The 24,378-nt window shown below is 48.0% G+C and overlaps 2 protein-coding genes across 10 annotated transcripts in view; one reads left to right on the top strand and one right to left on the bottom strand.

The window, feature by feature from the left end:
* The window catches only part of PPP1R9B (protein phosphatase 1 regulatory subunit 9B), a 105,977-nt gene extending 89,906 nt beyond the window's left edge, over nt 1–16,071 (bottom strand). For 2 of the 4 annotated variants that reach the window (XM_084804772.1, XM_084804773.1), the window contains exon 1: nt 14,112–15,759. In XM_084804772.1, coding sequence (XP_084660898.1) covers nt 14,112–15,527 — 1,416 coding nt within the window. In that variant the 5' untranslated portion in view covers nt 15,528–15,759. Of the gene's footprint in view, nt 1–14,111 lie in introns of all 4 variants that reach the window. The other 2 variants (XM_084804771.1, XM_084804770.1) reach the window with 2 other exon arrangements.
* The window catches only part of SGCA (sarcoglycan alpha), a 63,120-nt gene continuing 54,401 nt past the window's right edge, over nt 15,660–24,378 (top strand). The window contains exon 1 of one of the 6 annotated variants that reach the window (XM_084804777.1): nt 15,660–15,813. The gene's annotated coding sequence lies outside the window, so the exon portion shown is untranslated. Of the gene's footprint in view, nt 15,814–20,481; nt 20,602–24,378 lie in introns of those variants that run through there. The other 5 variants (XM_084804781.1, XM_084804783.1, XM_084804780.1 and 2 more) reach the window with 5 other exon arrangements.

The raw sequence follows: 24,378 nt of genomic DNA, 5'->3' as shown, positions 1-24,378 counted from the left end.
TCCACTGCCTGCCATCACAGGACTGCCAACAAGCTGGGCCAGTTCTCTGTCCCCAGGAGTGACCCACCAAGTGCACTAGAAACATTCATGGTTTCCCCACAGTTCCTTGAAAAATGGGCAGCACTGCCCGCTCTGGGGCAAGAAGAATCCCCAGGGCTCTTTACATGATGCCGTGACCCTCCAGGGCATCTCCTGCACTAAATGCCCTTTGTTCCGTTTTTAAAAAGACCGCAGATATTGAGCTATCAAATTACCCCGTTGTGTTCCACTTGAGTTCCCTCCGTGAAAAGAGGAAAAGAAGAGGAGCGAGATTAATGAAAGAGAATGAAAGACTCAGATATGGGGAGAAGGAGGGGGAAAGAGGAGGGGGAAAAGGAATGTAAAAGGAGTCCGTTGTGATCCCGCATTTAAAATAGAAGCAGAAAGCCCTGTTTTAAATGCAGGATTTTATGCTGGTGTAGAGATGCGCTAAGCCATCCACTGATTCCCTCTCCACCAATGATACACTGCCCAATTTTCTGCACGTTTACTCAGAAGTGAAGTCTCAAGCAAGTGAGCATAGGAGATTCTCTCGGAACTGTTATACTGAGACAGCAACTCCATCTACAAAAACCAAGGAATTCCAGAGTGCTTCAGCCCTCTTGCAGCCTCCAACTCTGGGCCAAAACAGACATAACTTTAGGGCACAATCCTATGCAGGTTTAGACAGAGAGAAATGCTACACCTCCCAGCATGCCCCAGCCAGCATGGCTAGCTGGCGAATGCTGGGAATTGTAGCACTTTTTTCTGTCTAGTCATGCATAGGATTGTGCCCTTAAAGTGATAGCTGGCAGCTACTCTTTTTTTTTTATACTCCAGGGTAGGTGCAGGGTCTGCCCATCCAAATCAGGATCTGAGCATGGGGCATAGGGGGAATTTAACTCTTTCCCCCCACTAAGGGCCCAATCCAGATCAGGGCCCCCTATGCCAGGGGTGCAGGGCACCATTTAGAGATAGAAAATATCACAAGAGAAAAGAACAGGGTGCAGCAAATAGTGAAACAGTTTATAGCTCCTCAGTCCTAGCGTCTCGTCAAAAGATCTGAGAGAGATAGATAGATCTTTATAAAAATGTAATAATCAAGGATGGGGAACTTGCGGCCTCCAGATGTTGTTGGAATACAACTCTCATCATCCTTGACCATTGGCCATGGTGTCTGGGGCTGACGAGAGTTGTTTATATGATCACCTTTATAAAAGTGTGTGGATAACATTCATTGTAAAACTATTTTGAGCATGCTGTTAATTTTTGTATAGATAAATTTCAAGAGTAAGAACTTATGGCAGATTCACAAGTTTTGGTTGAGGAGGGACTTTTTCCTAATGCAAGTTCAATCACATTTTGAATCCTTGGGGAAACTGAAGTTGTTGCAGCCTTGTCTGAGAAATGTCATCTTGTGTCTATGACCATGTCTGCATTAGACCGCCTTCAACAATTACAGGTGCAATCCTATGCATGTTTAGATAGAAAAAAGTCCTACAACTTCCAGCATGCCCCAGCCAGCCATGGCTGGCTGGGGCATGCTGGAAGTTGTAGGACTTTTTTCTGTCTAAACATGCATAGGATTGCACCCTAAGTTTGCATTTTCTACATACCATCTTTACGCTGTACCATCTTTGCAGTCTGGCTTTATGATTTAAGATGTGTGCTAAAACAGGGGGGGAAAGACCACCCCATCGGAGTCTACCTTGTTAACCAACAGCATGACACAGCTTCACGAGGGAATCGGGTTCATTAACAATAACAGCCTGATGGGCACGGAGCCTGCCAGTAACAAACACACTGATACAGTTTTCGGAATCCAGCTTGTTAGCTATGGTTTTACTCGGTCTTCTGGGGGCGTCCAGTGTATCAATGACAATATGCATGGGAGGACAGGCAACCTTGCTGGAGAGGGTCGCATAGATTTCAAGAAGCTAAATAAATTAGCAAAGGAGTCATGAAATGGACAAGGGCGCTGAGACGTGGGAAGTGAAGGCAGCCTTGCTCCAAAGCTATGCTATAGCGCGTGATTTTTATTGCTTGTTGTGTATCCCTTTGTGTGCGAAAAAAGCGGTGTATGCAGATTAAACATTAAACAGCAAGGAAAATTAAAACAAAATAAAAGTGGCACATCAGGGAAGCACCCAGGCTCCAAAGCTCCCAAAATGGCACGAGCAAAACCGCATAGGGCCCCTTGTGGTCATAGTCCTGCGCTGTGCCTCAGAACCGGAACACAGAGGCACTCTGGGGCTGGCACACTGTTAAGTGAATTTTAGTTCAAATTATAGCCTAAGGCAGGCTTCCCCAACCTGGAGCCCTCCAGATGTGTTGGACTACAATTTCCACAATCCACAGTTGCTAGGATGGCTGGGGAGGATGGAGTTGTAGTCCAACACATCTGGAAGGCACCAGTTTAGGGAATGATGCCCTAGGGTGGGCAGAAAGTAGTTTGCAATCTATTGGTAGATTGCTGGATGATCAGCGAGGGTTTTTCTGACTCCCACCTATTTAATGACAGTAACAACAAAAAAGGCATTTCTCCCTAAAGCTGCAATCCTGTGGCACTTTCCTGGGAATAAGCCCCGTTGAACTCAACGGTGTTTACTTCTGAACAGACATGCATAAGTTTGGACCCTATATTATTCTGTAAGTATCTGTAGTAAACGCAGACGCAGATTTGTATTTGTATACGCAGGTCATCACAGCATGTGGCTCAGGGGCAACAGTAGGTAATTGGCTCCACCCCTGAGCCACCATTTTGTATGTGGCTCCACCCCCATCTCCCAAACCATGATTCTGCCTCTGTCTCTGGTTGGTAGACCTCAGGGTTCTGATAAAAAAGAAAACAAAACAGATCCTACAAGCTTAAAGTATGCCCATTCAAATAATGGTGAAACTAGTTCCTCATACCTAGGCTCGGAAGCCAGCAACGAGAGGGCCTTCTTGGTGTTGGCCCCCCAATTATGGAATCATCTCCCCAGTGAGGCTCTCCTGGCGCCAACACTGTTATCTTTCCGGTGCCAGCTCAAGACTTTTCTCTTTTCCCAGGCATTTGGCAGCATGTGATGAGTTTTAACTGAACCTGGATTTGTTTTATAGTTTGGCTTATGGCTTGAAAGTTGTTTTCAGATATATGCTGTCTCTGTGTATGCTGTCTGTGTGTTTTTTATATTTTTAAAGTTTGCATATTGTATTTTTTATATTTTTAACCTTTGTAAACTTCCCAGAGAGCTTCCACTGTGGGGTGGTATAGAAATGTAAATAATAATAATAATACCTGGGGAGACAGGGATATTGGATTTGTTTTTTCAGCTTAGGCTGGTATACCAACTACGCCTTTATCTACAGAGATAGCCTAGCTACAGTTATCCATGCTCTGATAACTTCTCATCTGGATTACTGTAATGCATTATACGTGGGGCTGCCTTTGAAAACGGTCTGGAAACTTCAGCTGGTCCAAAATAGGGCAACAAGATTGTTAACAGGGACTGGCCTGCGAGCTCATATTACGCCAGTACTTTTCCAGCTGCACTGGCTGCCAGTCCATTTCCGGGCCCAATTCAAAGTGCTGGTGTTAACATTTAAAGCCTTTAACGGCTTGGGGCCAGGTTACCTGAAGTATCGCCTCCTCCCATATGTGCCTGCCCAGACCTTAAGATCATCGTCAGCGGCCCTCCTCCGTGAGCCCCTGCCAAAGGAAGTGAGGCGGGTGGCTACTAGGAGGAGGGCTTTTTCTGCTGTGGCAGCCCGGCTCTGGAATGAGCTCCCTGGTGAGGTTCGTCTGGCACCTACATTGTATTCCTTTCGGCACCAGGTGAAGACCTTCTTATTTTCCCAGGCATTTTAGCATTTTAGCTTTCTAAACTTTTAGCTTTGCTGTTTTAAATTTGTATTTTAAACTCCTGCACTGCTGCTAGGTTTTATTGTGGTTGTATTGTTATATTGTGGTTTTAATGTTCTATATATTTGAAATTGTTTTATTGTGTGCTGTTTGGTTTTAATTTTTGTGAACTGCCCAGAGAGCTTCAGCTATTGGGTGGTATAGAAATGAAATAAATAAAATAAAAATAAATTTTTCTCTCACTCCCGTTATGTCCCCCCCACCCCTGCAAAAAAGCAGGGGTTGGTTTCATAAGCCATTTGTGAGATGACTTGGACAAGGGGCGTTGACCATAGGAAAGAGTCAAACGTTCCACTGGGCATACCGGAAGCACTCCTGAAGTACCTCTTTGGATCCCAGCCAATATTCATGCCTCAAATATAAAAACAAACTGGAGGCCAAAGTGAGTTTGGGCTGGGAGCTGTTATCCTAAGATAACTGACTTATGCAAACAAAACCCTCTTTCTACATACAGCCCTGCATGGCTCTCCCAGGTATATTGCCACCCTCAAGCAAATCACCCCAAATCTTACTACACTGGCATCTGTCCACTCTGCTCTCCCCACCGCCACCCCGCTGGACCTTCCTTTCTGTTGTTGCTGTTGTGGAAGATATTATCCGTCAGTTCAGGTCAGCAGGGGGAACTTCTCTATTTTAATTGCAATGCAATCCACTGCACCAAGGCACGGAGCCGATTAGAAACCTAGAACCCCCAAACTGCCACAGGAAAGGAATTAATTAAATAATGAAAATTCCCACAAGCCTGAAGTACCCAGCTTGAGGATGCCCGCTGCATCTCCGGCATGATTCTCATTGCTCGGGCCTTGCCACCCACTTCCGATCTGTTATTGCCGTGAGAAAAGGGCAGGAAGTCCTGTGACATTGGGGGCGATTGGATCATTCCATTTTATTTGTTGATTTGATGTGTATCCCGCCTGTATACCAAGAAAAATGGCACTCAAGGAGGCTTACACTCATAAACAGAACTTGATTAAAACGTTAATAAAACCAATGCATTAAAACACAATGACGAACACAACAGTAACAGAATAAAAACAACATCCAACCCAACAGACCCACTTACAAGCCAAAGGCCTGCTTGATTAAAAGGGTCTTTACCTGCAGTGGAAGGACAGCAGAGAGGGCGCGAATCTAGTTTCCCTTGGCAGAGAGCTCCACAGCCTGGGAGCGGCCACCGAGAAGGCCCTCTTCCTTCTCTCCAATTGCTCTCCATGGCGAGGTGAGGGAGAATTGCCTGCTCTCAGAACAAGATGCTCAGTTTGGCATCCTGGGATACTGATGCCTGCCCTGCCCCTGCCTCCCATGTCAGGTGGCCATAAGCTGCCACTTTAAAATTCCTATAATGCAGCACTCTGTGGCCCTGTATGAAATTATTTATTTCATTTATATCCCACCTCTCTTCCAAAGAAGGGCACTCAAGCCAACTAACAATAACAACCGGCTTCAAAACAAAATCTTAATGAAAACGTAACGTAAAAACAAATAACGTAAATTCATTTAATTTTAAAATGGTGCTTTGTAGCTGCCCACCAAGCTGCCAGGTAAGCCCATGGAAGTGGGGGCACCAGCACAGGAGATGGGCCAAGGAAGGCAGTTTGCTGAAGGCCTACAAATGGGCAGCTTCAGTTTGCCGATTTTGGATGTAGGCATAAGTCACTGCGCTGGATTTGCTTCTGCAGAAGGCTTCTCCAGATCAGCGAGTCGTGCAGAAATACATCAGGGAGAGTCTCCCGAGAGGCTGGTCATTCTTATTCTCTACAGACTCTAAAAGTAAACTTTCTGTGCCTCAGATATCAGACGTTCGATGGGAATTGCTGCAAATGTGGCAGTTGGGCCTGCACGCTGCCCTCAAACTGCCACCCCGTTCTTGTTTCCGTTGGGTTTTTTTTGCCATCGCTAGTATGTGCCAGCTTTCTTCCTTTACTATAGCACAACAGCACAGCCTTCGCCAACCTGGTGCCCTCCAGATGTGTTTCACTACAATTCCCATATGATGGCTGTGGGATTATGTAGTCCAACACACCTGACACCAGGTTGCCATAGCAACTTCCTGGCACATTAGACCAATCCAGCATGGCAGGAGTTGGGGCTTGACATTTATTAATTCATATTCATTGGGGCCTTTGCCCCAATGATGCCTCGAGCAAGGGAGGTATTGCCCACCAGGACCACCTTACATGAGGAAGCAAGGGTCTTGTGCTTCTTGTTCAGCCCCCCAGCCCCATGCACAAAGGACAAAAGAGAAAAACATAAACTGAAAATGGGAGCCATGGTAGGTGACAGATAAGTCCTTAGGCCTGGCCTACATACGTAGCAGCAGAATGGAGTGATACAATCCTGAGGTGATAGGGTGGATTGCACCACTTCCCAGTGTATATGGGAAATCGCACTTTCAAACGTTCCCCATCATTCGAAAAAACCTTCTGCAAATGGAATACTAGCTCAGTAGGCAGTGGGCCGGTATGGATTTTTTTTTTTTCTCCCTGACGTGCTACTTTTCTATTTGCATGGAACATAAAAAAATTACACACACACCCCTGCAGTTTGAAGTGATACTGTCCATGCCACCACCTCAGGATTTTTACCAGCTCGTTCTGTTGCATGTGTAGATCAGGTCTCAGAATATGCTAAAAAAGATGGTAGGACAGGGGTCCTCAACCTCTTGGGGTCACTAGGCACATCTGGGATTTTGAGAGTGTTGTCCAATGGGAGTGGCATGCCCATTCATAAAATGGCTGCCATTGTAAGCAGGGCCAGTTACAAAACACTCATTTCCCAGAAAGCAAACTAGTGAGACTAAAAGAAGCTTAATTTGCCCAAGAAGCTAATACAAGGCAGAAGTGGGATCTGAGCTCCAAAATACAAAACCTCACTTTTGAACCCAAGTAAAGATGACATTAAGAACATAAGAAGAGCCCTGCTGGATCAGACCAAGGGTTCATCTAGTCCAGCATTCTGTTCACACAGTGGCCAACCAGCTGTCGACCAGGAACCCACAAGCAGGACATGAGCGCAACAGGCCTCTCCCACCCATGTTCCCCAGCAACTGGTATACATAGGCTCACTGCCTCTGGTTCTGGAGGTAGCACATAGCCATCAAGACCAGTAGCCCTTGATAGCTTTCTCCTCCATGAATTTGTCTCACTCCCTTTTAAAGCAATCCAAATGGGTGGCCATCACTACATCCTGTGGTAGTGAGTTCCATAGTTTAACTAGGCACTGTGTGAAGAAGTCCTTCCTTTTATCTGTCCTGAATCTCCCACCAAGCAGCTTCATGGGCTGACCCCATTGGGTTCTAGTATTTTGAGAGAGGGAGAAAAATGTCTCCCTATCCACATTCTCCACACCATGCATCATTTTGCCCACCTCTATCATGTCTCCCCTTACTCGCCTTTTTTCCACGCTGGAGGGCAGAACTTTGCTTTGCAGCGTGCCAGCCTCCTCGTTGGAAAAAAGGAATTAAAAAAGAAAAATAAGAAATAAAATAGACTTTAGGAGGGGCAGAGAGCCTGACAGGCACCTACAAGCACCATGTCGGAGACCCCAGCTGTGAGACTTGAAATTCACATGGGTATCCCATAACTACCTTTGTTCAGCTGCCAGCCAGGGGATTACTGCAGAACTATCCAAAAGTTCTGAAAGAAATCAATCTCTTACTGGTGTCCACACTAAACAGGCTGTACAGAAATAAGTTCCATTGAGCCACCTTTTCTCTTTTTCTGCCACCCCCTTCCCACCTCCTTCTTCCACCCCACCCAGCGGGCTGCCAGGGAAAGGGGCAAAGTGCTCCGGCCAGAGGTCTGAACTGGTTGCCTGCACAGAGCTTTGGACATTAGGCCAAGCACCACCCGCTGCCCATGCCTGACTTGGGCAGTTAAGACAGCCTGTGTAGTATAATGGTTGGACTAGGGCAGGAAGACTTGGGCTGAAATCTCTGCTCAGACATGAAGCTCCCTGGACGAAGCTGGGCCAGTCACCATCTCTCTCAGCTATTGCCTACCTCGCAGGGTTGTTGACACGATAAAGAGAAGGGGAACCACGGAAGCCACCCTGAGCTGCCTGGGTGAAAAGCAAGATAAACATGGAATGAGTGATCCCCCCTGCCCTGCCCCTGATCTTAAGTTGAGCCAAGATTCCACTCCAGAACCTCATTTCAATGATAAAGCTCAAATAGTTGTAAAATGAAAAATTCTGATAGAAGCCAGGAGACCTCCATGGTAAGGCCTGATGATATGATGACATGAGGGTTGGAAGCTGTATGTATGTATGTATTTATGTAGTTATGTATGTATTTATTTATTGCATTTATCTCCCTCTTGAAAGGAACCCAAGGCAGCTTACATAATCCTCCTCCTCTCCATTTTATCCTCACAACAACAACGCTGTGAGGTGGGTTGGGCTGAGAGTCTGTGACTGGCCCAAAGGCACCCAGTGAGTTTCCATGACCGAATGGGGACTAGAACCCAGATCTCCTGGCTCCCAGTCCAACATTCTCACCACTATACCACACTGGCTCTCGATTTAATTGATTTAATCAGTATATTCGTAAACCAAAGCTTTAATCAGAGATTAAAATCTTCTTCCCTCCACCCCTAACTGATCAGTGGGGTTGCGTAAACAGTGTGGTCCACTATGCAGACCTCACATGCACGCAAGCATGCTGGCTTCCTCTTCCCTCTGCTAAGTACGTCGTAAAAAGATTGAAAGAAGGCTTTTCCTTTCAGTTTGTATCTAAAGGGAGCAGGCAGTTTCCCTTTGGGGATGAAACTAATATGGCTTTCCTACCACTAATGACCAGTACAAGCAACCAAAGTTGATAGCACTCATCTGGAATCAGTGCCAGCACAGCTTCTACACTGGGATTTTTCATGGTACTGATGGGCCTTGAACTTGTTTGAACTTTTAGTTCAAGGCTCTAGTGTGCTCCTCCTTCCTAGCTGAGATTGTGACCAGAGGGAGGAGCAGAGCATTGTGTGTGGTTGCTAGAAAAGCTGTGTGACACGCTATCTGTTCCTTCGTTTGTTGTTTTTACAAAGGAAACCCAGGAGATGCTTGGGGTCCCATTGCCAATGAAGCTCTCCAAGCTAGACATGCCAAGATACAGCCAATCCTTGGAGTGTACAGATCACAGCAAGGAAATGAATCGACACCCTCCAAGCAGAGCTCATGTTCATTTGTGCCCCAGGGACCCATCTGGTAGGCCAGCTTGAATAAAAGAAGAGGGCCTACATATGTATCTGTCTTTGCCCTGTGTAGTCCTCCTTCCTCCCACTCCTGACAAATAACAGCCATCTCTCTCCCACACAGCTGGGATCAGGGGACAGACATGATGAGCCCCAGAACCTCTCCTTTCAGAATTTAATTAATTTAGGGGAATCACTGCCCAAAGGATGTGGCAATGGCCCCTGCCTCAGATGGCTTCAAAAGGGGATTAGACAAATTTGTGGACGAGAGGCCTGTTGACAGCTATCAGCTGTGGTGCTTCGATAGAACCTCAAACTGCAGGGGCAGAATACCTTTGTTTACCAGACGCTGAGGCCATATAAGAGGGGAAGGTTGATCAAGGATGCTTGTTCCGCACCAACTAAGCCTCAGAGATGTGACCAGAAGACCACGAACATCCTGCTGCATTATAGCCATTACCACATTACAGCTGGTCATATTAACAACTTTATAACATTAAGCATTAGTGCCTGGGGTTTCTTGTTTTCCTTCTCCCTCCCCATCTCTTTTTCCTCTTGTCTTGTGATTGATTCGACTGTAAGCATGAGGGCAGGCACTGCCTTGCACTTACTGATACGTAAGCTGCTTTGGGAGCCTTGCTGGTCAAAGAGCAGAATATAAATACTATCTATACATTAATTAATTAATTAATTAATTAATAAGGGTTGTTCCCTTCATACCCTGCTCACGTGGGCTTCCCAGAAGTATCTGCTGGCCACTGCTGGAAACAGGATACTGGGGTAGGGTGCACTGGTCTGATCCAGCAGAGCTATTTTTTCTACTTTTAAACAAGCCACTGATTTTTTTGCTCCCCCTTCAAATTCAGCACGCTCATCTCAGGTGGATGGCAATCCCTCTAGGCAGAGACTCCATCCCTTCCAGATTCTGTCCCCGTAGCCTTGAATTGGTGCTAAACACTTGTTAGCCAGTCACTGGCAAAGGCAGCCATCATTATTCCTCAGGGCTAGTCTCCGGCCTGGCTTTCTGGGACTCAGTTCACACATGGTCCAGACTTCCATGAGCTGCTGAACATCCATGGAGACAGCTTTATCCTGAAATTTCCTCCTGCCTACTGCACACCTGTGGTGTGCTGTGTGACGGAGGCAGCACCCAGCATTAGCAGGCCTTGGTAGCATCCTGACAACACCTCGGGTGGCCCTCCCCAACCTGGTGCCCTCCAAAAGTTTTGGACTTCAACTCCCATGAGCTCCAACCTGCAAGGTCAGGGACTCTGGGAGTTGCTGTCCAAAACATCTTGAGGTCCTCGCATTGGGGACGGCTGACCCAGGTTTTGGAGGAGGAGAGAAGGGGGTTCCTAGAATCATAGAGGCTGGGTCCACCCGGTTTTCTTCCCAAGTTAGGGTTCTCTGCATAGCAAACCTCACCCACCCACAGGTCAACACTACAAGAAGAGAGCAAGAGTGGACGTATTCAGACAAATCCAGGTAGCTCCAGCAAGTGAGTCAAGCAATGTATTACATGAGAAGTCAAAGTCAGCTCACCCTTTAAGGTCATTACTAGCAAACGTGACTCGGAGCAAACTTCCTTCCCAGACTCAAATATGGCCAATGCCACACCTCACGCTTGGCCCGACATCAACGCACAGAGTCTCCCTAAAAGGACTTCTCAAGTCCAAACACCAGTGAGCATCCAGTTGCTTACAATGGTAGACCTCAATACCTTACAGCAGCCTTCCTCAAACTGGTGCCGTCCAGACATGTTGGAGTACAACCCCATCTTCCCCAGCCACCATGGTCGTGTTGGCTGGGGATGATGGCAGACCTTACGTTATCTCTAGGGGAAAGCTGCCCTAGAGATAACCTGGGCTTACCTATATTTTCTCCCTGCCAGACTTTGCATTTCTTTTCTTTTAAAATTGTTTTTTGGTCATCTGGCAAAGCTGAATGGGTTGGATCCATCCAGATTTAGGCTGGGTCAACTGCGCTGGCAGAAGTGGACTTCTCAGCCCCCTCCTTCCCGAGGCAGCCCCTCCAGCTTCCTGAAAGAGCGACACAGAGAGGCAGGAAGCCCTGCTCAATGGGATGAGCTGTGGTGTGTGGGGGAGAGGGGATCCCCCCAAACTGGGCAGAGGAACCTTATGCAAATACAGCCCTTCCTTGCACGGAAGGTAGATTCTGGATCCAACCCAGTGTATTCCTTGTCTATTCATGGCATGCCACTCAGCCATGCCCCCGCACGTGTGCACACCTGCAGCCCCCCCCCCCCCCAATTATATTCATGTGTAAATTGTGGCCCATGGTTTGATCAGAAATTGGTTTAGAATCCCAGGGTCTTAAAATCTGACCCTTGAGCTCAATGGTTAAATATTTTTGACAATCCAAGTCAGGGCTAGCTAGCTCCTAGGAATCCAAACTCTCTTATACCAGCTCTACTCAGGGATGCTGCCTCTTCCTCAAGGGCTTGCCCTGACTTGGAGCCAGGATGGTGGCTAAGCTGGAGTAGTGCCAAAAGGCCAAAGACATTTAACCTTTGGCAGGGGGCACCTTGTTCACGCCTGCCATACGTTTGTGGAATATTAACCCACACTTCCCAGGTTCTGATCCAAGGGTGGGCAGAAGGCAGATCTGGATCTGCCGCTAGATCCCTAGCTGATTTGCAGTAGGTTGGCAAGGATTTCTGATTCCCAATTGTTTAACTCTAGCAGCGACAGAACGACTCTCCTCCCACCCCCGACCCTAAATTACACTGCTGAAATGAAGAAAGCTTGAGATAACCAGGAATGGATTGTTGTGTGTGGAAGGACCGTGAGCTCTCTTCATTTCTGGTACTCCACACAAATTCCTGGGCTCGGAATTGCGCAATTCAACATGTACGTCTTTTCTACCAGGCTCCGGTTGGTGATTCTCGGGGTTTCCAGTAAAAAAACAAAGTAGATCCCACAATGCTGAAGTCTTCCCACCCCTGTTCTAATCTGTCTCTTGATATGCTGCATTTGTATCCTGCCCTTCCTCCAGTGGACTCAAAGGAGCATACATTCCCCTCACCCCCGCCTTTATCCTCACAACAACCTTGCGAAGTGGGCTAGGCGGAGGGGCAGAGATCGACCCAAGGTCACCAGTAAGCTTTGTGGCTGAGCTGAGATTTCAACCTGGGTTTCCCTTCTCTAAAATCCGTTAACACAGTCTTTCCCAACCCGAAGCCCTCTAGATGTGTTCAGCAGCTGGCCATGCTGGCTGGAGATGATGGGATTTGTATTCAAACACATGTGGAGGGCACCAGGTTGGGAAAAGCTGCTTTAACCATTACACCACATTGACTAGAAGGGAGCTGATGAACAAGGTGGGCGAAGAAGCGTCAAATGCTAGTTTGGTACCTGTACAGGTTGGACTGGTTGATTGTCATCTTCTACTCAGGCACTGCGTTGGCCAGCCGGGGTGCCATTTTGCTCCCTTTTTCTATTGCCATTTCCACTGAGGAAGACACAGGGACCTTCAACCTCCAAGTCCCCCTTAGCAGACTGGACCTTCACAAACTCTTGGGAATTCTGCCTAGGATGCTTTTGATCCTTGCAAGATATGTGTGTGTGTGTGTGTGTGTGCGCGCGCGCGTGCAAGGTGTGTGTGGGGGTGTCAGCCAACCAATAGAGATTCCAAGAAGGCAGAAGGTATGTGTGGTGATGGTGATGGTGGTGGTGGTGCTGTAAAGGAACAGATGGCCATGGAGCATCTCCCTTAATTTGTGTCAGATACCCCCCCCCCCCCGAGACAGCGCAGCCCCCAGTCGAGGTGGGATGGAGTGTGAAACTTGAGATTTCACATCCAATGTGTTATTCCCCTTACTACCACCAGCCAGACGTAAACGGGTTCATTAATAATCCCTCCCTCGCCCCCAGCTCTTCGTAAAAGCAACGCTTTGCAAAAAGCCAGGGATGGAGAATGGCTTCTCCCCACCACCTGCCTGCCCAGAAAATCAAGTCGCCTCAGCATCTCCCCGTCTGCTGAATTGTCCGGCTGGGGAACAGTCTCTTTCAATATCCCCCCTTCCCTGCTCCCCCCCCACGCATCCTTGGATTTTGCACTGGAAAGCAAATAGGTAGAAAGGGAGGAGGGATGACCCAAAACACCAGCATTCTGTACCATGATAGTGGCTGGCCCAATGCTATTAAAACCACATTTGCAGACATATTCTTGATTCATCGGTTTGATTCCCAGCCTCACTGAGAGGACAGTCCTGTCAAATGTGGCCCCAAGCCCCCTCCGCCAGCCCTCAGGGTGGGAGAGTTTTGCTTTGACCCCCTTGAGCAGAATTGTCTTCCCTTCGGTGGATACATTTTGGTCCACTGAAAGAAAAAGAAGAGAAAATGCAAACAAAAGAAAACACAGGCCCTTTGCTCTCGGTTTGTCTAGTCCTTGTGAGTGAAGGTAAGCGTTTACCATAGGCCTTGCAAAATCAAGGCCTTAAAATGCGAGAGGGTTGGGGGGAAAGGCCCTTCTTTGTCTAGGAGACTTAGGCCTGGTTCTCACAAACAGGGGGCAAACCTGATTTTTGACTGTAACACTTCAGATGGCAAGTGGAGGCTCACAAGGCTGAATGCTCCTCCCTGCAAAAAAATAAATCCATCACGGAACTCCCCGCATATAGAAGATGAGCATGCCAGGGCAAACGTGATGCTGGAACTTTTCTCCCTGACATGCTAGTTTTCTATGTTCAGGGAACTGTATTTATTTACTTATTGTATGGAGGAAAATTTTGTACGGAGGAGCGTTCCATCCAGTGAGTCTTACTTGCCATCTTTTCAAGTGGTACAATCGAGACCCAGGTTGCCCATTGCAGCTGCTCTTTGTGAGAGAATTAGGCCAAAGTTGGAGGGTGTAAGGATAGCTTCTGGCTTGGAACTGACAACAACCTCCTGTGCCAACATGCTTCCCACATCCAAAGACAAATGGTCCTCCTGGGGCCCAGTGATCTGTCACTGCCGTGAGGGACACTGCACCCAAAGGCCTACCTGGATGGGGGCGGTGCTGAAGTGGATCTTGCGGTTGGGGGCAGCCTCATCCTCTTCCGAAAGCCCAGCGATCTCCACGCAGCTGGATTCTGGCGCGTACAGTCCATCGGCATCCTCGTCTTCATCCAGCCCACTCCCCCCCGAGTCCTCCCCCAGCCCGCTGTAGGCACTAATGTCCACCAGGTCAGCCTCAGAGAAGTCCTCCTTCTTAGACTCATCACCCAGGTCATTCTCCTCCGGTCCCTCAGCCTTGGCCGCGTCCTCACAGTAAGCATCGGCCAACGGGTCTGGAGTTTCTAGGTGTCTCTCACCCCCCAGCCGGCCGTTTTCCAAGGCCGCGTGCACCGTTACCTCAGCCTGGATCACCTCGGCCCGGAGAGCGTCAGACCCCTTGGAGGCCTTGCTGTGCTCCTCCGCCAGCGCCACGGCCACCTCCGCCGCCTCAAATTCCTGCTCCGAGTCCCCGCTCTCCTCCACCTCCACAGGCTTGATCTTCCGCACCTCTTGGATCTTCTGGGGACGCAGGCCCACAGCACTGTCCCTGTCCCCTGGTTTCCCGGCTCCCGATCCGCCGGCGGGAAGTCTGGTTGGGGTTTTGTCTGCCTCCGGCAGCCTGCTTCTCACCTGGAGAGTAGGCCCCTCGCCACTCCTCGCTTCCCCCTTGGCACCGCCTTCCGGAGCTTGGAGGAAAACCCTGGACCTTTTGCTGACGATCTTGGAGTTGAGGGGCCCGACTTTGCCGGGGGCTTTGTGGAGGTTGTTCCTCAGGTCAGCCTTCTCGAAGACCGCACTGAGCTGGCTGACGGTGGGTGACACGGCCTCCGTGTCCAGCTTGTCCAACGACTCCGTGCTCCCATTGAACCTCACCACCACGTCCAGCTTCCTGTCCTGGAAGCCCGCTCTCTCTTTCCTCAGGAGAAGCTTGTTGGTGGTCTCCTTCTCCTGCAGGCTCCTCTCGAAGATCTTCCGCGTCTCCTGGAGCTTGGACAGCGGCTTGTCCGTCTTGGAGTCGAAGCGGCTCACCCTCTCGGAGACGCTGGTGCCCAGCTTCAGCAAGGCACTGTGGTCGACATTCTCGTTCAGGCTGCTGGCCCGGGGCAAGGACAAGCGGACGGGCTTCTCCTTCAGCTTGGCCAGGTCGACTGCCCCCTCGCCCGCCGGCGGCGCGGTCCCCATCTGCAGGAACATGTTCTTGATCCGGTGGACGTTGGAGCCATACTTCTTGTTCCGGGCTTTCTTGGCCTCCTCGCTGTCGGGGTTGCCAAGGGCATCCTTGGAGCTCTTCAAGGCTTGGATGCCGGCTTCGTAGGCGTTCCGGTGAGGCGAGGCACTCCGCAAGGGCCCTCCACTGCCGTTGCCACCGCTGCTGCCGCTGCTGCTGCCGCCAGGACTGTTATGGGGCTCGGTCTTCATCATGGTTCAGCAAATCTTCTGGTGTCGCGGACACCACATAGCCCCACGCTTCCTCTTGTCTTGTCTTGTCTGTCTCTCTCTCACCCCCCCCCTCCTCCTCTGGCCGCCTCTTCCGCGATGAGCTGCAGCGGGCTCACATCGCGAGAGGCAAGAAGGGGGCCAGGCACGCTGCTGTTCCGTCTACAAAACGGGTTTCATTGTGTCAGGGAAATCTGGTCAGTCGCTGGGGGCGGAGGAGGAGAAGAGAAGAGAAGAGAAGAGAAGAGAAGAGAAGAGAAGAGAAGGCGGTGTATGTATGGGGGGGGGGGAATGGATCCAAGAGGCTTCTTACCAATGGTCGCACGAGGGCAGATCCTGCAAAGGGCTCGGGTTAGCTCAGGCCCGCTCCTGCCGGCTGGTGTTTCACCTCGCTCGCATCCCCTCCTTCTCTCCCTTGCTGCTTTCGCTCTCTTCTCTCCCTCTTTCTCTCTCTCTCTCTCTCCCCGTCTCCCTCTTGCAGCCCGATGATGGAGACCAAACCCTTCTGCAAACGGCACAGCCTGTCGCTGCTAAAAAAAAAAAAAAAGGGGAGGGGAGGGGAGTGTGTGTGAGTGAGAGAGAGAGAGAGAGAGAAAGCGGGGGGGGGGCGGCGGTGGATAGGGAAAATTCCCGCTGGGTCTTAAAGAGATCGCTCTCTTGTCCACCCCCACCCCTGGTTCTGCTGTGGCAGGAATGGAAGCAAAAAAAGGGAAAGAAAGCAGCGGCATGTTCTCCCCCCCCCCCAAATCCGCCCTCCCACCTAGAAAGAGAAAACCCTATTGAACTCATCAACCCGATTGCAAGGCGAAGCGGGGGAGGGGGGTGCGGGAAAACCACGATCACTCCCTAGCCCGAGGCCATTATTTAAATATATATTTATATTTATAGAGAGAGTTAGTAATCCGACCCCTTCCTCGTGCCCGCGGCTTTCATGACTCGCTGGCCCTTTGAAATACTAATACCGATAATACTAATAATAAAATAATAATAATAATAATAAACGCCCCCTGCTCCAGAACTGGATTAATCACAGATGTTTTGGCACCCTTATGCCACCCAATTTGGAGAAGTGCAACCTCTGGATCCGGTTGCAATGTCACACAGGCTGTTTGGGGCCCACATGCATTTCTGATTGCAGCGTTGCAAAATCCGTGGTAGGGCGAGACCGTTATGTGGAGCCACGGAGAACATCGACGAAATAACAACCAAGCTGGAGATCGCGAAGGGTTGCTCACTGTTGTTTTGTGAGATGTTGGGCTGGTCCTAACCGAGGTATTGCCCGACCCTGGTATTTCGATCTCTCCACGTAGTGGAAGCGCTGTAGCTCAGGGGTAGTGCGTGCTTTGCACTCAGCAGGTTCCAAGTTCAGTGATTCCTGGCATCTCCAGGCAAGGCTGGAAAAACTCTTGCCTGAACCCCTAGAGAGCTGCTACCAGTCAGTGTCTACAATACTGGCTTAGATGGACCAATGGTCTGGTTCAGTATAAGGCAGCTTCCTATGTAAAGACTTCTGCTTATGCTTTTTGCAGTATTGCAACCGTATTGTATTGTAGTTCCTTTTTTGAGCTGGTCTGTGACCGTAATAAAGTCTTACTCTATTCTGTTCAACCGGATCCCCGCACTGATACTTGCAAGCTGCTAACCTGGGTGCTTCTTTGAAAAATAAAAAAGACACGAAACAAAAAGGGTATGAGATCTCCCCATTCATAAAACAGCCGTTATAATTACATGAAACTCGATAAAATAAAAACTTATAAATGCAATAAATAAATAAATTGAAAATAAAATAAAAACTTGGATCCCAGTTTATAGAACTCCATGGCAACTTGAAATCAAAGGCTCCGGCCCAGTTCAAGGGGTATCCAGAAAGAAGCTATGATGGCTAGTAAAATTATTGCACTCTGATCTAAACCGCCGTAGCTGATGCAGTTGGTCCATACAGTGGCAACTTGAGTTGATGGGAGGCTGGTCCAACCCCCTGTTTTTAGTACTTTATCACGAACAATCGATTATGGATGGCATTTATAACTTTTGTAATAGTGCTTTGACCGTTTTCCAGCCCTTTGCTCATTCGTTGTTATCAACAACCCTGTGAGGTAGGCCTTGGTTATTCCCAAATTAAGGCAGCAAGGAGGAAAATCACATGGCAGGGATCAATCTTCATGGTGAGATGGTACCAGCCCTTGAATTACAGGGGGCACAACATTTACCTTTGGTAATGGCCCCCTTAGTGACTTTTAAAGAAAACTACAAAGGATGGGCATGATTTGGCTAAAATTGGGGCAGAGTCAGGGGAATGGCCTGGTGGATTTTATTAAAGGCTTCCTCCCTTTCCCCCATAATTTAATCATTGGCTGATAACTCTGAAATTATTCAGCCACCACTTGAAGGCAAATTCAGGGGCCTCCATAGGGCAGTTCTTGTTAAATAGCCCTCAGTTAACTCACAGACAAATTACCTTCAAAACAGGGGTGTCGAACCTCTTTTAGCCCAATGGCCAAATTAAATGCTGGCAAAACTCTCAGGGGGTGCATTCTGGAGCTGGGAGGGACTGAATGCAAAAGGTGTGCAAATACCAAAAAGATACCCCAAATACCAGCATATTTTAGCTTAAAGCTCTTTCTTTAGTTTAAAATCTTAGGAGAGGCATTTCAGCCTTTTAGAATGGGGGGGGGATGCCTGCAAAAGCAGAGAAACTACCAGATGATTGGGGGGAAGGGGTCAGAGCAAGGGTGTGTGATCATCTGAGGAACCCTGGAGGGCCGGATTGGCATCCCAGGAGGGCCGGATTTGGCCCAAGGGCTTAAGGTTTGACACCCCTGCTTTAAAAAAACACCAACATAGGTGGTCAGACAACGTGTAAGATCTGCAGCTGTCAGACAACACTGAAGATCTGCAGCAGCTGCCGTAAGGGTTCCACTTATCTCAAGCAGTTCCTGTTTGTCTGGGTATTGACAATTCATGCCCTGGAAGTGTGGCAGCAATCCCATACTTCCTTGCAACGAGGGAGGCTGGGTCGGTGTATTTTGTATCGCAGCCCTGATATTTCTGATTGTGGGTTTCTTCAGGCCTGTAGAACCATCGAACCTGGAACTGTAACGCAGTTCCTTTTGATTGGCTTGTGCAGAAGTACAGTCGGATCATCCGACAGTGACCAAATTGGATTTTGCACTCAATTTTCCCTGGTATAGTTCTTACTTTCCCCAATAAAGTTCTAGTGCAAAAACAGCTTACAAGGGGCATCTTTTCCAATCTGAAATGTGCCATTCTCAAATGATAATGCAAGAGAAAAAGGGGAAGAGATCACTTTTTTAAACTAATTGAGCCAGTATTTGAATCAATGTGCGTTCTTTGCGCTTTCTCCTTCATGGCCTTTTCACACATTATGCAGCAGCGAACAGGGTTTGCCACTAAGCGTACAGTCAGCTGGCTGCATCTCCCTGACCAGGGTATTTATACATGCATGCTTGTTGCATTCACACATAGGTATAACCTAAAGCACTGCTCCCTTTAGGGAGCTTCTCAGGGAAGATATTCTGCACAAATTCTCCAGGCAGCCCCTCCCATGGCTGAGCTGCTTTGGGGGGACTGTTGTTGTTGTTGTTGTTGTTCAGTCATTCAGTCGTGTCCGACTCTTCGTGACCCCATGGACCATAGCACGCCAGGCCTCCCTGTCCTGCGTTCTCTCCCGGAGCGTGCTCAAGTTCATATTCATTGCATCCGTGATGCTATCTAGCCATCTCATCCTCTGCCGTCCCCTTCTCCTTTTGCCTTCAGTCTTTCCCAGCATCAGGGTCTTTTCCAGGGAGTTTTCTCTTCGCATTAGGTGGCCAAAATATTGGAGCTTCAGCTTCATTATCTGTCCTTCCAATGAGCACTCAGGGTTGATTTCCTTTAGGATGGACTGATTTGACCTCCTTGCAGTCCAGGGCACTCGTAAGAGTCTTCTCCAGCACCACAGTTCGAAAGCATCAATTCTTCGGCGCTCAGCCTTCCTTATAGTCCAGCTCTCACAGCCATACATGACTACTGGGAAAACCATAGCTTTGATTAGACAGACCTTTGTCGGCAAGGTGATGTCTCTGCTTCTTACTATGCTGTCTAGGTTTGCCATAGCTTTCCTCCCAAGGAGCAAGCGTCTTTTAATTTCATGGCTACAGTCACCGTCTGCGGTGATCTTGGAGCCCAAGAAAGTAAAATCTGTCACTGCTTCCATTTCTTCCCCTTCTATATGCCAGGAAGTGATGGGGCCAGATGACATGATTTTAGTTTTTTTAATGTTGAGTTTCAAACCAGCTTTTGCACTCTCCTCTTTCACCCTCAACAAGAGGCTCTTGAGATCCTCTTCGCTTTCTGCCATTAGGGTGGTATCGTCTGCATATCGGAGGTTGTTGATAATTCTCCCGGCAATCTTAATTCCGACCTCTGATTCATCCAACCCGGTGTTTCTCATGATGTACTCTGCATATAAGTTAAATAAGCAGGGTGACAATATGCAGCCTTGTCGTACTCCTTTCCCAATTTTGAACCAATCGGTTGTTCCATCTCTGGTTCTTACTGTTGCTTCTTGACCCTCGTACAGGTTTCTCAGGAGACAGGTAAGGTGGTCTGGTACTCCCATCACTTTAAGAATTTGCCACAGTTTGTTGTGATCCACACAATCAAAGGCTTTAGCGTACTATACCCATTTAGTGTTTAAGCTCAGTCCACCTTTCTGTAATTTATACCCATTCACCATCATCCAGTGAATGCAATCTGTGTGTGGAAATAGGTTGCCAGTAGGCGAACTGACTATACTAGGTGTGGGAGAGCCTGTGTGCGTATGTGTGTGTGATTTTAATGCATCACTCCATAGGGATCACCTTGCACCCAAAATATGTGTATTAAGGCACTGTCCTCAGCAGGCTCAACAACATGAGTGTTGCAGCCTCCCTTGGGCGGAGCCAACCGTCCTCTGGATCAGGGCCACTGTGCCTTGTTGAAGTGGGAATTAGGCAGTGAACACTAAAACAGATTTGAGAAGAAATTGAACAGCGCCAAAAAGACATTTTGCTCCAAGGTAAGTAAATACAGTGCATACTGGGTTTTGTTTTTGTTTTTTTTTATTGCTTTTAGATCACCATACTTTGATTGCTGTTGGTTTTACTTTGGTTTCATGTGATGCAGTGTTTTTACACTTTGCTGCTGGCTTTATCTTGCTTTTATTGTATACTCTTTTGATTCATTATTTTGTTTTTGCTTTATGCTTTTAATGTATTGTACACCGCCCCTTCCCCGAGAACTTGGGTTATTAGGGAGTTTAAAGGTTTAACGAATGAATAGAAAAATAAAATACAGTCAAGGCCCAGTTCAGCAACAGAAGCACCCCATCCTTGAGACTACGGGGGCGGGGGAGGAGAGAGAGAGAAAGGAGGGCACAAGGACCCCGCGGAACGTGCCTGACCAAAGCTTCCCCTCTATGTTACGCGGTTTCCTGCATCTTTTCGCTTTTTGGTGTGTGCGCAGAGCAGTCGTATTCCATTTTCCCCATTTCCTCCCCCGTCTTCAGTTTATCAGCCGCTGCAGCCTCTCCGACAAGAGACGTGCTAGAAGAGGCACAAATTATTTTGATACCAATATAGGAGCTAGTTATCCAGACAGACGGGGGTGTGTGTGTCTTTTTCTGTGGGTTCCAAAGCTCAAGGCAGCCTGGTTGTTCACGTTCCTCAGATTCCAGGATGCTTTGAGGAGCTGGTTGTGGATGTTTTCTGTGGCAGAGGGGAAAGCACACTGCACGTGCTCAGAGGCCCGTCTTCATTATTGCTTCACAAGTTCGAGCGTCCTGAATTTTAGAACAGAGTTCCTAGGCCTCATTGATGTGGAAATGAGAAGGCACCGCTTGTAACTTTGGTAATTTATCCCTCTGTCCCATAGCCTCAGATTAAATTCTTCTAGTATGCCTCCTATCTCCTCCCTAACGGCGCTTTGTTGACCCTTCACTTCCCCGCATCACTTTCCTTTCCACTACGTTTCTCTTCTTACACACAGATTTGCTCAAAATTCTGCAAAAATAAAAATGTAACTGCCGGTCTACGTACGCCTTTTAAGGCTTTAACAGATGCATGCAAAATCCCCAGAGGGGGTGGGTGAAAGTCACGTGTTTCTTCAGGATGGCAAGGCCCAGCTTTGCACAGTACACAGGAAGCATGAAAGCGGAAACACGAGCCACTGGTGCTTTCACTGGTGTTTCCTCTGCCACAACTTGGTTGAATGTTCAAAGCCACAGTAGACATACACAACAAGAGGAATATAAACTGAGTTACCAAAGCTGCAGGCACTCGCCCCCAATTTCCACGTCAATGAGGACTAGGAGCTCATTGCATTACCAAAGAAGAGGACATGGATTTGCATAGCGTTTGCACATGCTAATTTATATTACACATGCAAGTTTAGAAATAATTACTATAATTTGAATAGAAATACAGTACATCCCAGCACAGGGAAGACTGTGACCCGGTGACCTGTGTGCCTACCCAGTCTGTTGTCTAGGTACTGTTTATGATGGGCAACTTCATAGAATCATAGAATAGTAGGGTTGGAAGGGGCCCACAAGACCATCGCGTCCAACCCCCTGGTCAATGCAGGAATCCAAGTCAGAGCATCCCTGACAGATGGCTGTCCAGCTTCATCTTGAACGGCTCCAGTGTGGGAGAGCCCACCACCTTCCTAGGGAATTGGTTCCAGTGTCGTCTTGCTCCAACAGTTAGGAAGTTTTTCCTGATGTTCAGCCGGAATCTGGCTTCCTGTAACTTGAGCCCATTATTCCGTTTCCTGCACTCTGGGATGATCAGGAAGAGATCCTGGCCTTCCTCTCTTTGACAACCTTTCAAGGACTTGAAGAGCGCTATCATGTCTCCTGTCTCTTCTCAAGGCTAAATGTGCCCAGTTCTTTCAGTCGAAAGAAAACATTTAAAGCAACTGAGAGAAGTTAGGCTGCCATGTCACAGGCCAAAGCAGAACATGGCAGCTTTTGGTCCTCCCTGGCCCCACCGCCACCAATAATAATAATAACAGCACTTAACGTTCAGACAGGATGCTTCATCAAAGTGTTCAAAGCGTGTTGCAAACACTACCTCAGTAATCTGTACAAAACAACCCTGAAAGGTAGCCAAAGCAGTATAGGAGTGGATAATGCTGAACTGGGAAGACCGGGATTCAAATCTCCATTCAGCCATGATGGTTCTAGATCTTAAAACTTGACTTGGACTGGACCTCCCTTCAAATAGAGGACGCCTTCAAATAGAGGACTGTCCTCTCTAAAGTAGGGCCCACAGCCACCCGTCATGTCAAAAGAAGCAGTATCAAATGGGGTTCTGAGCCAGGATTGAAACCTGGATCCCTTGAGTTCTTAATTCTACAGTGTTAGCCACCAGTGTTAGACAGTGGCTGTAGACCAAATCAGCATCTTGATTTAGCAAGCACTTCCTGGGCAGTGGTGTAGTGGTAAATGTCGAAATGCAGGCGCTCATCATGATGGTCCCCATAACCACACCCCCAAGGAAAGTCTAAAAACTCAAGCAGCTGTCTTGAGCAGACCTTTTGTAAAGCTAATGGGTCTTAACTGCCCATTTATTTATTTAATTTCTTAATCGCCCATCTGGCTGGTCACCCGGCCACTCTGGGCGATGCACAACAGTCCGATTTAAATAGTTCAAGCCTAAGCCACCCAAAAATACCTTGCATTACAAAACAGAAGAATATATTGTTGCTGGGAAGATTTGTTTCTACTCACAGCTACTGTGAGGATGGCAGCGAAGATCAGGGGGACCAGGGAATTCAGGGGGGCGAGGCGCAGTGGCAGATGACATCCATGCTGATCAAAAAGTGCCGGCACTTAGTCCCTGTGAGCCCTGGCTCCATTACACCACTGTTTTCTGAGTGTGGAAATAGGGTTCCACGCAAAGTTCTCCTCCTGTATCAGCAGCATGCACAGTTTTCTGCTGTTTTAATTTGGCCAGCTGTTTGCTGACTGCGTTATCAACACAGGATCGGCTTGTAGGTCATGCGTGAAATACCTGGGCATGAGGTTCCCAGAATAGCTATGTTAGTTAGGATTTACGTGTGCTAATCCAGGCCTGGAATAGAATGGTGCTGCGTGGAGGCATTCAAAGGGACCCAGCCCACTCCGTGCTACCTATAATACACCTGCCGTGCAGCCAAGCTGGCCTTTGCACCACAGCTGTCCGGAGTAAATCCAGGGTTAGGAGGAGAGACCTTTAAGCACGGGGCAGGAAAGATGGGAATCAAAGCGTTGAGTCAGCTCTGAGTCACACCCTGCTCCAGTTCCCTCCCTTCCACCCACCATGAAACATTGCTGTGAGAAAGGGGGTTGAGGTTTAATGCCAAGTTCTTGGCTATTACACGTTAATAATAAGCAGTTTCCATCACACTTTGATAAGAGCAGGGGGTGGCGAGGCTGTCCTGTTGTCACAGGCAGACCAACTTGATGTTTTTCCCTTGGGTTTTTTTTTTTTAAACTACTTCTGTTTATATTGTAAAGAGTTGAAACAAAAATGGGGGGAAGATTTTTTTTAAAAAATAATGGAACGTCAAAAACAAAAGGTGGAATTTAAAAGAAATAATTGCCCGTCAAAAATTAAATGTAGTTGTCAATAACCAACACTAGAATGTTGTTTTGTTTATATTTTTATATTTGTCTAGGCCTTTTCCACCCAAAGACATTACAGAATAAAAGCTAAAACCATAAGAACATAAGACGAGCTGTGCTGGGTCAGACTGAAGGCCCATCAAGTCCAGCATTCTGTTTGCACAGTCACCAGCCAGATGCCCCAGTGGG

The sequence above is a fragment of the Heloderma suspectum genome, chromosome 6 (genome assembly GCF_057233095.1).
Source record: "Heloderma suspectum isolate Gila_16-S chromosome 6, 16-S_ref, whole genome shotgun sequence".
In the NCBI taxonomy this organism is placed as follows: Eukaryota; Metazoa; Chordata; class Lepidosauria; order Squamata; family Helodermatidae; genus Heloderma; species Heloderma suspectum.
Note: the sequence above shows the minus strand (reverse complement) of the source record. Positions and strands in the feature narration are given on the sequence as shown.